This window comes from Ilyonectria robusta (assembly GCF_021365365.1).
Source record: "Ilyonectria robusta strain PMI_751 chromosome Unknown BGZ61scaffold_19, whole genome shotgun sequence".
NCBI lineage: Eukaryota > Fungi > Ascomycota > Sordariomycetes > Hypocreales > Nectriaceae > Ilyonectria > Ilyonectria robusta.
The window spans coordinates 358,090-370,406 of NW_025764453.1; the positions used below are offsets into that span (position 1 = coordinate 358,090).

General features: G+C 52.8%; 6 protein-coding genes across 6 annotated transcripts; 2 read left to right on the forward strand and 4 right to left on the reverse strand.

Annotated features, from left to right (window-relative positions):
* Window positions 1–591: 591 nt before the first annotated feature.
* On the reverse strand, window positions 592–1,464 carry BGZ61DRAFT_481640 (uncharacterized protein; the record flags this gene model as incomplete). The annotated part of the gene is made up of 2 exons (XM_046249314.1): window positions 592–1,048; window positions 1,376–1,464. The coding sequence occupies 2 exons, from the start codon at window positions 1,462–1,464 to the stop codon at window positions 592–594; spliced, it is 546 nt and encodes a 181-aa protein (XP_046100328.1).
* A 362-nt stretch (window positions 1,465–1,826) lies between these two features.
* BGZ61DRAFT_481641 (uncharacterized protein) lies at window positions 1,827–3,155 on the reverse strand (the record flags this gene model as incomplete). Its single annotated transcript, XM_046249315.1, has 2 exons — window positions 1,827–2,748; window positions 2,806–3,155. 2 exons carry the CDS (start codon window positions 3,153–3,155, stop codon window positions 1,827–1,829), a joined length of 1,272 nt encoding a protein of 423 aa, XP_046100329.1.
* Window positions 3,156–3,533: 378 nt separating this feature from the next.
* BGZ61DRAFT_552415 (uncharacterized protein) lies at window positions 3,534–4,324 on the reverse strand (the record flags this gene model as incomplete). The annotated part of the gene is made up of 4 exons (XM_046255530.1): window positions 3,534–3,817; window positions 3,868–3,969; window positions 4,028–4,124; window positions 4,178–4,324. 4 exons carry the CDS (start codon window positions 4,322–4,324, stop codon window positions 3,534–3,536), a joined length of 630 nt encoding a protein of 209 aa, XP_046100330.1.
* A 416-nt stretch (window positions 4,325–4,740) lies between these two features.
* On the forward strand, window positions 4,741–6,189 carry BGZ61DRAFT_535986 (uncharacterized protein; the record flags this gene model as incomplete). The annotated part of the gene is made up of 1 exon (XM_046254334.1): window positions 4,741–6,189. One exon carries the CDS (start codon window positions 4,741–4,743, stop codon window positions 6,187–6,189), a length of 1,449 nt encoding a protein of 482 aa, XP_046100331.1.
* Window positions 6,190–6,875: 686 nt separating this feature from the next.
* On the reverse strand, window positions 6,876–8,266 carry BGZ61DRAFT_520588 (uncharacterized protein). Its single transcript, XM_046252456.1, has one exon. The coding sequence runs from the start codon at window positions 8,138–8,140 to the stop codon at window positions 7,094–7,096; it is 1,047 nt and encodes a 348-aa protein (XP_046100332.1). The 5' UTR covers window positions 8,141–8,266; the 3' UTR covers window positions 6,876–7,093.
* Window positions 8,267–9,765: 1,499 nt separating this feature from the next.
* On the forward strand, window positions 9,766–11,575 carry BGZ61DRAFT_73713 (SUR7/PalI family-domain-containing protein). Its single transcript, XM_046257030.1, has 3 exons — window positions 9,766–10,253; window positions 10,344–10,827; window positions 10,875–11,575. Exons 1-3 carry the CDS (start codon window positions 10,244–10,246, stop codon window positions 11,119–11,121), a joined length of 741 nt encoding a protein of 246 aa, XP_046100333.1. The 5' UTR covers window positions 9,766–10,243; the 3' UTR covers window positions 11,122–11,575.
* Window positions 11,576–12,317: the final 742 nt, after the last annotated feature.

The window sequence follows — 12,317 nt, forward strand, 5'->3', positions numbered from 1 at the left end:
CTTCAATTAGAAGAGTTGATCGAAAGTCGTGGTCGGCCATGATTATAGCGAGTAAGCCCCCATCTACGAGATCAACGAGGTTGCATGAGACATCTGAGGCTTTAAGTGGGTTGATACATGCCGAGCTAGAAAGAACCGAAAGCGCCGACTGCGCGAATGGAGAAATAGTATGCTTATAGCCGTCTGGACTGCTGAACATAGGTAAGTAGCGGTGCTCAAGTTGAAGAACAGACAACGCTGCAGTGTGAAGCAGCACCAGGGCAGCATTGTCCTTGGTGATCTGGCTAGTTGTCAACCAGCTCTGGAGAGCCAGGAGCGTAACCAGATCAGCCACAGAAAACTCGTTGAGCCCCTCAACGGCTTTGAAACGGGCAAACGACAGGTGCGGCAACTTCGCAGCCTGGGAGGGTTAGAATGTGGCTTCGGGCAGCTCCTTGAGCTCGGCATGTTCGAAAATATTAGTCAATATCTGGAAAAAGATAATTTAACAATAAGTGGAAGGAATGAGTCCCGGATAATATACCTTGCTGTCAAGTAATTGCACCCCGTTTATAAGGGCATCATTGTATTGGTTCGTGATGAACCAGGCAATCATAACCCGGAGCCGAAACCTGCTTGTGGCCGTGCGAGTTGGTGCTTCGGTGTTGGCTCCCGTATGCTCTTCAGTTTGCGAAAAATGTCGAGGATGTTATCCAACTCTGTCTCTAGCTGCGAAATATTTGTACCTCTGAACTGAAGCTGCCCTACCACGGCGCCATCATGAATCATAACAAAGCAAGCATCTGAGACGTCAAGAAACCTTCGGAGGAAGCAGTGAGGAAGTAGCGAGTCAAATTCGACTAGGAATAACACGTCGCCTGCGTAGTCATCAAACAGATCAATACGTCTCGATGGCAAGTTGCGGTACCAGTCGAAAACCATGCCGGCCCTGGAGAATGACTCGGGCACAGGCTGAGCGGGATCAAGATTCGCTGGCATGTGAAAGGCGAATGACAGGTAGTTACTAGAATGAAAGGCCGGTACTGAAATGATAGTAGGTGGAGTATATCTGGGTAAATATCCAGTTGAGTTCTACTAGCGTACAATTCCCGCTTTTCGAGTAGTTGCAGTGACAGCTTTTTGATCGTGTTTACCTAGAGCCTGCCGTCAACGGCGCGGCCGTTTTCAGCCGTAGGAGAAGCCATCCCAGGTTGGCAACCGGGGCCGCACAGCCGCTGGAATAACGGGCTGGCTGAGCCTGAACTTACGAGCTTTTCAAGGAAACTCCCTACGGAGATGTATTTTTTGAATGATTTAGATATGGCCGGGCTTGAGGGCTAATGGGCCGTGTAGATAACTGTTGAATTCGCTCATTATTCGTGACTCCCTGACTTACACGGCAAATTTAGTGTGATGGAATGAAGATCCGGATTGCGGGGCGAAAAAGGTGGTGTGCAAAGCTACAGAAATTAGGGATTTGGCCATTCCCCAGCCGTCTACTTGCGTCCGCCCCGTTGTCTATCGAGGCCGCATGTGAGCGAGCTGCTGCGTGGGTGTTGGTGGAGATATCTCAATAACTGCGGAGCATGGTGGATATAGTAGGATGTAGATCGTAGATCATCGATGAGCCGCAAAACCGGGGTGTCGGGCATGCCTCGCCCCTGTCTTGCGTTCCGCTAATTTCTAGCTGCGTACTAGCTCCCGCACTGTCGGCCTGCGCCCATTCGTTAAGCTTAACTTATCTAGGTATTCCTACCGCATCTCATTCGACTGGACTTGCTGTGTAGAAACCTTTCTAGCTATTTTTAATCTAAAAATACATCTAGCTCACTCCCTAACCCCTGTTCTTAGTTTGCGGAAGAGGTGCGAGCAGTGGAATTGAAATGCTCAGTAAGAAGCCGAGCATATGCATCCATCCATTTGTCATTGACAAACTTCTGATGCCCTTTGTATTGGCTCAGGCCCTGAACAACTCGAGCACCATTCGAGAGCATGATATTCCAGATTTTTTGCCCTGGTGAGTTGGCGCCTTCCTCGATTTCCTTGACCATGCCGTTGTACTCCCTGATCAAGGGTTCCGTCCTCTTGATGCGTTCAAGGGCCATCGGCTTGGTTTCAAAATGGCCAGGCGGCTCTGGGTCCAGTCCCGCAAACAAAGGAAACTGAGCCGCAACCTCGTACGGGGCAGCCATGATGCCGTCCAAGTCGATGACCCCAACGATATGAAACTCTTCATCAACAAGAAGGTTGTGAGGGCCAAGGTCTCTGTTTGTGAGACAGAAAGGGGCGGCAGGACCGTTACTGGAATTGCCGTCGCTGCCGCCGCAGAACTCCATCAAGTCGGTGAAGATGACTGGGAGCGTGAAGGACGCACTAGTCAGGACTTCCGGCGCTGCGTTGTTGACGCATACTTGAAGCGAGTGTTGGGCCACGTCGGCATAGTAATCCGACGAGTTTGACCAAGGGCCCTTATCCGTCTCGATATCCGGGCCAACGAAGAATTCCTCCGTGGCGGGGCCTTGGTACAGGCTTCCGATTTGGTCGAACGTGAAGGTCGCGAGGACGGCTTGGATCATGGCCATTTCCCGCCTGAAGCTCCGGTCTTGTTCCGGAGTGCCGTAGAGGCCGAGGGCACAGTCTTTTGCCAGCCGCATCTCGGACGCCACGTTGCCGTGTATGTAATCCATCAAAATATATGGAGCGCCCACAATATTGTCCTGCTCGGTGTTGTAGGAGTGAACCTCGGGTACGGGAATGTCGGTCTTGGCCCTGACATGAATTTAGATCCTGGACAAGCGAGAGTCATGAGACCGACATGACACTTACTTGAGAAACTTCATGCCCGCTACCTCCACTTGCATGATTCTCGCAACGCTCGCAGCCTCTCTGTCAGCAGGCACGTCGGCGATGGGTGGCATTCTGAGCCTGACGGCCCAGCTGACTTGGTCGTCGAAGACGATGCGCCGTACCATGTTGAAGTGACCGACGGAGAATTCATGGCTGACTTTGCATGGAATTCCACTGCGAATATGTGACGAAAGGGAGAGGAGAGCATCCCATTTGACCACAGCAACAAACCATGCAGCTCGTTGATGGAATGCATCGTCTGACTGGGTGGCGTCGGCTCCGATCCAGGAATCGCTACCGACAGCGGTGGTGCCTGAAGCGGCATTCATGACTACCTCGGACGCTTGAGGTGGGAATCCAATTGGGTGGCGACTTCACGAACGGATACTAGACTGTTGCAAATTGTAGGGATGTACGTGGTGGGAATGTGGTGGAATCGTGAGGAGGTGGTGCATTATATAGGGCTAGTCTGTCGAGATTCACTCCTCACTGCAACAACTATTCACGGTGCAACGTCCCACTTTCTTAGGTAGGTACCTACTTGTTCTAGGCACCTACCTACCGCTCGTCAGTTATTAAGGGCATATATCTCATGTTGCTTGTCCACCAACCATATCCCCTTTAATAGGCACATAAGTTTCATCTTTAGGCCGTGTCTTGAACTTGAGGATAAACTGGGCGAAGACCTTTGGCGTGGCTTTGTCGACTCAGAAGCTGCGTGAGCGGGATGCGGCCCTTGCGTTTTGTGGCCGCTGCCGCTTACAATGTTCACAGCCAACGACACTAAGGACGCAGTCAAATGCAAGGACCGCAAGGACGACGTCTTGCCATGCTCGGGCTTGGATGGTGTGGTCTGATGAGCGGACTCCTGGTCGATGACTTGGTAGCCATCGTCGCCTTGATAAACGGAAAGGGGCAGTTAGGACCACTCGACCTTGGGCTCGGAGAGCGAGGTTGACGGACGTTCGAGAGGCTTTGGCTGCCGTCCAGTCTACATGAGCCATTAGTAGTTGACTTGCGCGGAGCTAACGTTCGTCCTACCTTGGCGGCCCGCGATGTCTCCTCCTAGCCAACGCCAGAATGTTGTGTATTCATCTGTGGAGAGTTGTCGTACGTGAAACCTCGCACTATGCCTCGGGGGTCCTATACTTGATACGTCAGCACGTTTAACCTATCTTTGCAGATATGACAGAGTGCTCACCGGTTTGTGCGTCTGTCTGCGTTAAGTATGGTCTCTTAACGGGCGGTGGATTAGTCTGGGATGTTACGTCGGATTGTCTTTTTATGGACCGCACAGTCTGGGATGTTACGTCGGATTGTCTTTTTATGGACCGCACAGTCACTGCGTTACTTTGACTTGGCGGAAGGCTGTCCCTGGAGAGTTAGAGAACTGGGATACACGACCTTCACTGCTTCTCGTTGAAGGATAAAATTCGCAGCAATTACATTGGGCTTGTTGAACTGGGTACTTGATATCTCCAGCAGTGGGCGGCGTCATCTTAGTTGATTTGAAAAGAAACAGTGTACGTGCCTGCCAATACCTGGAGCGATGAATGCCCTCACGTTTTATACCATTAAAGGGGCTTGAAATGGCTACCGAATACCTGGGCCATGACCTCTCTGGGGTCACTCCAGGGCCTCGATCAGGAGAGACAGCAGAGCCAAAGTCGAAAACAAAGTTTGACGCGCATCCAGATTGCTTTCCCTGCTTTTTTTTTTTGGCCCGGTTTCTTCGGCTCGCGAACCCGGTTGTCCATGACAAACTTTTACTTGTTTCCTTTCATTCGTACCAAATAATTTTACCAGTCCAACCCAAACCCACTCAACGTCGACACGCCTTGAAAAAAACACATTTAACAGAAGAAATATGGCACAGGGCATTGCTGAGACAAACACCTTCTTGCACCGATCAAAATGGCCCGATATGTCTGGGGCCATTTGCCTCCAGAGATCCAACTCATCATCTTGAGACATCTTGCTCAGGCCGAATACGACGACAGAGCATCCCTAGTTAGCTATTCAACAGTGTGCAAGTCTTGGAGACCTGTATTCGAAGAGCTTACATTCCAAGAGATATACGTCAAGACATCCGAAATCAAGATGTTTCAGAAGCTCTTTCGAACCCGGCGTCGCAAATATGTGCAGTATATCAAGTTAAAGCTCGAGTTCGCCAAACACCAAGCCCCCCCTACAAAGAATATCGCGACAGAGAATTTGTTGGCAATCGCCAACAATGGAATTGACGCATCCCCTCTGCTGCCTGTACTAGAACGTGAGCAGATGAAGGACAACATCAGGTTCACCAAAACGCTTTGGGCCTTTCTCAGTCACCTGAGCCTTTGGGACCGAAACGAAACTTGCGGCGGCATCTCTCTCGAGATTACGACATATTCCCCAAGCTATTCAAAAAAGATGCTGAGAGCGATCTTGGAAAAAGTGGCTTCAGGGTGGGCGTTACCAAAACCTGCTTCAATTACGTCGTACACGTGGGCACGGTGTATATATGCTGCCGCGCATAATTTTCATTTCTCCCTTGATTTCGATTCTTCAACACTGCCAAGGGTTGCAGTCATATCCAGGTTCTCCATCGGAGCAGGAGCAACTCGCAACTTCGAGCCCAGGGCAGTTGCAATGCTTCTACAGTCGTTTCCCTCGATTAAAGAATTTGACCTGCACATGCGGGTTAGCTATGAGCAGAAAACCAGTCGGGTCACAGCCCAGAACTGGGTAAAGGCGCTGGATAGCTGGCCCTCGTCGCTAAAGACAGTCCGCCTTCACCACATACCCGGCGAAAGAAATCGGTCTATTTCACAAAGCCCGTTTCTTACACCGCTTGGGCAGAGGCTGGCCCAATTCTCTCAGCAGCTAGAACACTTTTACGTCCCTTATAGCATCGATGCGCAGGGGTTCTTTTCGGCAAATGTCTTGCAATGGGGTTCTCTTGAAAGATTGATTTTGTGGTCCATTCAAGATATCCTAGACGAACTACCCAACACAACGAATATGCTCATTAGGAGTGCGGCCCACGAAGCTCTACGCATGCTCAGCATTAGATTCCTCATCATTTACAGTCTGGATAACTACAGAGGAGCAATTTTTTGCTATGAAGTGGTGAACGAAGGCGTTCGGATCAGCGTCAAGTGCAGCCATCCTTTCAGATTAGACGAGGCTTGCAAGAAGGATTGGGAATACGTGGCAAGAGAACATAATCAGGGATACGTTGAATGGCGGATCGCAGAGTTGCCCGTTGACGTCATCGACCTTGCCGTGGGTGGCGTTGTGAGGAAGAATGTTGTGAGGAAGCATCCTACTCAAGGTCCTGTGAGAGCTCGCCGTGGCCGGCGCCCGAAACGCCGACGTTAGGAGCGGGGAGGAGGGTATTTGAGAGTACGATTTGGGTCACAATGTATGATGCGAGGATTGATATCTGAGCTTGGTTTCATTATTGAAGTTCTCATGCGTTGATGCCACAATAATACTTGTACGGGTGACTTATAGGTCTTTTTGTGAACGCTTTATTGAATTATATGATGTGGGGTGTTTATTTGGTCTTTCTACAAGGTGACCTTAGCTACTCAAATTCTACGAATCGTCCCGTGGGTGGGCACGGCGACTCTTTGTTCGTCCGCCTTGACCAGTACTTGAACTTCCCTTAGGTCTTCGATAAAACGAATACGCTGTGTCTGGGTCTAACTGGCGGGAGATGTTCCCCTATCCAGCCAGTAGAAACATTCACATGAACCCTCAGGAGAGAGGGCTCAGACAGGGACTGCATAGTCGTCCATTTAACCAGACGGCGAGCCCGGGCACAGACACCGAACAAGGGCACCCCAACATTGGCCAAAAGGCACAAGACTGCAACGTATAGGAACCACTCTACCATGAACCATGGTTCCAGCGTGGTCAAATTGAAGGTCACATGAATGTCTGGATCGCACTTGTAACATTAGCGAAGATCTAAGCTTCGACTCGACCGTTGTCAAGCCAGTTTGAGGTTCTTTAACATGCAATGTTATCTTGAGAGAAATTTCCTTCACAATAGTATATTGCACATGAATGTTAGGAGTAGTGTCCTTAGCTGACCAAGTACAGCCCTGGCATGATTCCTTAAGAGGGAATGGAGGGAGAATTACACGAGTTATCATCTCAGGAAACTATCTACTCAATGTCTAGAGTAATTGAAGAGACGGGGTATCTAAAACAACAGAGGTTGAAGGTATAGGGTTGCAGATCGGCCATGAGCTTCATCATTGGACAACATGCTCTTTCACTTAGCGAAAGCTCGCATCGCCTCGCCATCTACCACCCTCTTTGTTTCATCTCTCAACCCCTCCTCAAACAATCTCGCCCACTGCGCCGCCAAACTAGCCATATCCCATCCCACAAGCTCGCCGACGCTATGCTCCCCATCATCCCGCCCCCGCAGCTCCGCCGCTACAGACGTTACGAGTTTGCCATCGAGCCCGCAGGGTACGAAGCGCGCCCAAGGGTTCACATCTTCAGGCCCCGCTATGGGGATGTCGATATTCAGGGCGATGCCTAGTGAGGTGACGTGCCGCCGGTGATGCACGCCCAAGGCGGCGATTTTACGCTCCGGCTGGCCCGCGGACGTGGGCACCCAGACGCCCGGCTCGTCACGGGTGGTGTACGACTCCAGACCGAAAAGGCCAGCGAGCAGGCGGCGGGTGGTGGCTTCGAGATGAGCTGCGTAGGAGAGCACGGAATAGCGGGCGTATAGCGGCGAGTGCATGTCGAGGACTGGCCAGAAGACAAGCTGTCCAGGCCCATGGTATGTCGTTAAACCCCCGCGGGCCGTCTGACGTACATCTGGGGTAAAAGATGCTTCTGGGACGGGGGTAGATCGGTAGGGGAGGGCAACGCGCAGTGGCGCCTGGAGTCGGGAGGCCTGAACGGGTGTGAGGGCGGACTGGCGACGGCCGAGGGTTATGGTCGGGGTGGCTTCAAAGGTGAGGAGGTGAGGCCGCGGGGGTTCAGGGCGATCATCATCGGGGAGGCTCTTCCAGGCGAGGAGGCGAGCCCGGAGGTCCTCCTGGGCGGCTTGGGCGACATCGTACGGGACGAAGGCGCCGTGGCCAGTGCTGGTCAGGTGCTGGTGGGCGAGCAGCGTGAGCGGAGGCAGCGGCTCACGACGCGGCGTGAATGAGCTGGACCATCGGAGGGCGTTGTCGCAGCTCCCCCGAAGATGTGCCCCGTTTCGGACTGGAGCCCCGGACCGTGACGCCGGAGGGAGGACGGCTGCGGGAGGGGGCGGGACGGAGCAGAGCCGGCGCGGGGGCCGTAATCGTGGCGGCATCGTCAATTGGCTCTGAGGGGTGTAAGAATTGCGTCAACGGAGTAACGTAGACAAGGTTCAGAGAAAAGGCCAGACGCTGGATCGGCCCAGAAAAGGACGGTCGCGGCAGAACGGCAAGGATCGACAGGCGCGTGAGGTGAGGTAACTTGGTCACTTGGTCAAGCGTGGATCCTATGGGGCGGATTTGCGGTGCCGGGAAGATTCACGGCTTAGTGGGAGTGGTGACGTCGGGCACCGGGGGGAGAAGCGCCGAGCCCAGAAGAGTTCGATGGCGGGCCAGCAGCGGATGATGATGGACAACGCTACCGTTGGACTGCATCATTCATTCGTTTGACGCTTCATCTGCCCAGACTCTGGTGTAGTCGGCGATACTTTACGTGCTGTACAACAATTACGCAGTTTGAGAGTGGCGCAGCGACGGTCTGGTGGGCTCTCGCATCGCGATCGTGCACTGTGGATCGTGGGGCTGCAGCTGTCAAACGAGGACGCTGACGACCGAAGTGGGTGGTGCGATATGGGCTGGGCCATCTGGAGAAAGTTCCGATATTAGATCGTGGAGCATTTAATCAATTGCATTTCAGCTAGGGAGAAGGAGAGGGAGAGATGCTGGTTTCAGTGGAAGCTTGGCTTCGAAACATATGGCGAGGGCCCGTCAGGAGAGACATTGTAGCAGAAACAGGGAATCTCCATGGCGTTGAACTGAGCAACCGCCCTTTTCTCCGGCTGGGAATGGAAAAACAGACGAATTCGATATACGAAAAATGCTATGTACTGTACCGAGCCACGATCTTGCCAGACATCTGGACAACGCAAACCCCAGGCAGGGCCTGAGCCCCAAGAGCGTCGCGGCTTGCTTGTACAACGGAGGTCCATGGCATGACATCAGCACCCAATAAACCAAGCCATGGGTGTCATGGATCCAAAAGGCTTCGGCGCTAATCCTCATTGCGGCACACTCCTGAGCGATGAACGGCGGAACATTGTCATGATCTTCGGTGTTTATTTCATGGTTTGCGGGCTAGGCCAGCTCCGTCGGGGTCCGTGTCGTCATCACCCAGCATTCATTCCTACACCGGATGTTGTCTCCCCACTCACATCTCACCTGGCTGTTGTTCACTGGGGGACTGTGTCGATGGAGCCTCCATTGCAGCACGCTCGGGTGTTCTTTCAGCTGTCACGGAGTGGTAGGACGTACGTGCTGCACTCTGCATCCTGTAGGACGTACAGTGCATACGTAATACTGTCGGCCACCACCAGGACAATATTCCAATAATCCTCCCCATGAGGTTGCAGCATTTGCCGGCAGAAGCCCACGATCAGACCCTTTTCGATGCATCTGACACAGGCCCGGCCAAGTTTACGAACCGGTTCTCATCACCCCTGCTTGTTTCAAAATTTTCCTCTTCTTCGGCCGTCCACCTCCTCACATTCGCAGCACGCGCCTCCGACTAAGATCAGTGAGAGACACACAGCTCACATCACCCGAGGGCCCCACTTTCCACCCCAAGCCTCGCCCAGGTCTTGCCCAACCCGATCGCACCTGGCTGAGACACTCGCGGCTTCTCGCTCCTGCCCCGCTGACTAGGACCTCCAAGTGTGGCCCAGGCACCTAAAACCTGCACTAGCGGCAGGTCGGCAGGTGAGCTCCTGCGTGCTACGAATACGTAGGTACTACGTGAACCCACCAGAGCCCACGGCGCATCCCATATAAACGGGCTTCCGCCAAAAGGCTAAAAAGCAAGGAATCGCCCGTTCCTCCTCCGCTCGTCACTCCAAGCCCCTCTCCTCTTCGCCACATTCACCATCCTCTTTCTTCCCTGGAACACTGGGCCGAGCATACAAAAGGCGGGTTTCTCAGCCCGAGCTCATCCTGGCGTGACGACAAGGGAACACGCCGTCGAGTGACATAAATACTTGGCTGGGGTACCCATCCATCGACTGCTCAACCGCGACTCGCTCGCTCGCTTGCTTCCTCCATCTAACCACGGACTACGAGCAAACCGACAGGACAAGTCGAGAGTCGCCAAAGCAACTCGTCGGCGGTGGATTGACTGTTGATTGAATGATATAACCATCCATCATCAATCAAGATCCAGCACTGTCATGGCAAAGAGTAGGTTCCCAACTAATCATAACACCATCGCATCACCGCCCAATATAATCCGCTGGCATCGTCACCGTTGCTGACATACAACCTCATTAGACGCCCCTCTCGGCCTGGCTGGCCTCATCCTAACAGCTGCCTCCATCGTCCTCCTATTCTTCATCATTCTTCCCGGCGTCTCCGACACGGCGCCCCTCAGAAAGACCTACTTCCTGCGCGCCGATACCCAGGGCATCTCTGGTGCGCGCGCCACCACTCAGTGGACATATTTCTACTTCTGCGGACCCAACAACAAGGACTGTGGCAGCGCCCATCCTGCACCTGCCTTTGGTCGTGCCTGGGACTCGCGCCCCGAAAATGCGCCTTCGGAGCTTGTCGGCAGCCATGGCGGCCACACCACGTCGTCCAAGTTCTTCTACATGTGGCGGTTCTCCTGGGTCTTTATTCTCATCACCCTCTTCTTTGAGGTCTTGGCCTTCTTCTCCGGCTTCCTTGCCTGTTGTGGCCGCCTGGGCGCTGCCATCTCTGGCCTCGTCTCCTTCGTCGCTCTTTTCTTCTCCTCGCTGGCAATGTCTCTGATGACGTATGTCACACCCCCAATGCCACTGGTACCATCACTAACTTTTCTAGTGCCACATTCGTCCTTGCTCGCAACGCCTTCCACTCGGACAACCGCTCTGCCAAGGTCGGCGCCTACGCCTTCGGCTTTGCCTGGGGCTCATGGGCAGCTCTCTTCCTCGCTACGATGCTTTTCTGCGTTGGTCTGCGTGGTGGTGACAAACAGTCTTCTTCTGGTGGTCGTTCGTGGGGCCGTCGCAGCCGTAGTGTTCGCAGCCACACCTACGATGGCCGCCGGGTCAAAGACGATTACTCCTAGCGTGGGACATCGTCCTTGGCCACTGAGTCTGCCAGCCCACGGTGTACGCAGGCACCACCACGGGTGCCTGTCGTGGATGGTGCCGCTGACGATAACGAGGATGCGGAGAGCAGCGTAATCGAGAATAGCGCAATTGAATTGCGAGATGCTTCTAGTGAGGAAAGGTCTCTTGATGGCCGGAGCCTGGAGTCAACGAGCCAGAGCGACCACGACAGCAATGCCACCATCAGCACATCCGCAGCAGTGGTAAACGGTCCTGGAGGTGGAAGAAGATGAAAGCGGTTATCCACCCGTCACCCCTAATTCTGACTTTGTACATGCTATGCTGTCGGAGCAGGTGGGATCCGTGCCGTCGCGGCCCGTGTCTCTGGTTAGAGTCACCTACTGCCTAATAGTCTAAATTACGAATTGTATGATTTTAATAAACCTTCTCGTTATCGTGGTCGTGTGTTAAGTGAGACATGTTGCTTGTCATGATCGAAGGAGATTGATAAATCGTGATTTCGTGCACCGTAATTTGTGTCCATGGAATTGGCTTCTTTTTCTGCGCTACTGATCAAGGAATCTTCACTTTAAGTATGATAGGTACCTATGTGAAACACCGTGATCAAAACACTCCACCTCCTCTTCTACCCGCACAACAAACTCACGCATGCCTCATCCAATGCAGTACCAAAACGGAAGCCGAAGTTGCCCTCAAAGCCTCTCTTCGCCTCTTTCCCATCATCATCATATGTACATACTCCGAAAATACTCAAAAAAGTGACGATTCCCCCTCCATTCCCATCCCAGTTTCCAATTCCGTAAAGCATAAGTAAAAAAAAAACATTCTCCCATCTTGTTTGTTCACCTGGAGGAGTTCCCGTCTAAAAGAGCCGTCCCAATGCGTGTACAGGGGCCATTTGTGCAAGAAAAAAAAGGGAAGAACACGAGGATGAATACCCAACAAAAAGAAAACGTGTAGGTGGGGGACAAGGTGGAATACCGGCAAGATGATCCAACCTTGACGCTTGATGTGATTGATGATGGATGGGGGGGGGAGCTGAAACAAAGAAGCCGCCAATCGTTACTATCCAATGCTGTGCGATGCTGGTGAGGAGTAGAGAAAATATCGATCTTTTTATGCCAACTAGATGCCCGCTCTGTTGGCTTTGTCCAAGGGCATTCCTATCCGGTCGTGTAATGTTATCTGCATC

What these genes read in the sequence shown, in the direction of transcription:
- BGZ61DRAFT_73713 (XM_046257030.1), top strand. An exon ending in CTGGCAATGTCTCTGATGAC is followed by an intron (nt 10,828 to 10,874) that starts GTATGTCACACC and finishes TAACTTTTCTAG; the next exon opens with TGCCACATTCGTCCTTGCTC.
- BGZ61DRAFT_520588 (XM_046252456.1), bottom strand. Translation starts at nt 8,140, where the DNA reads ATGCCGCCACGATTACGGCCCCCGCGCCGGCTCTGCTCCGTCCCGCCC.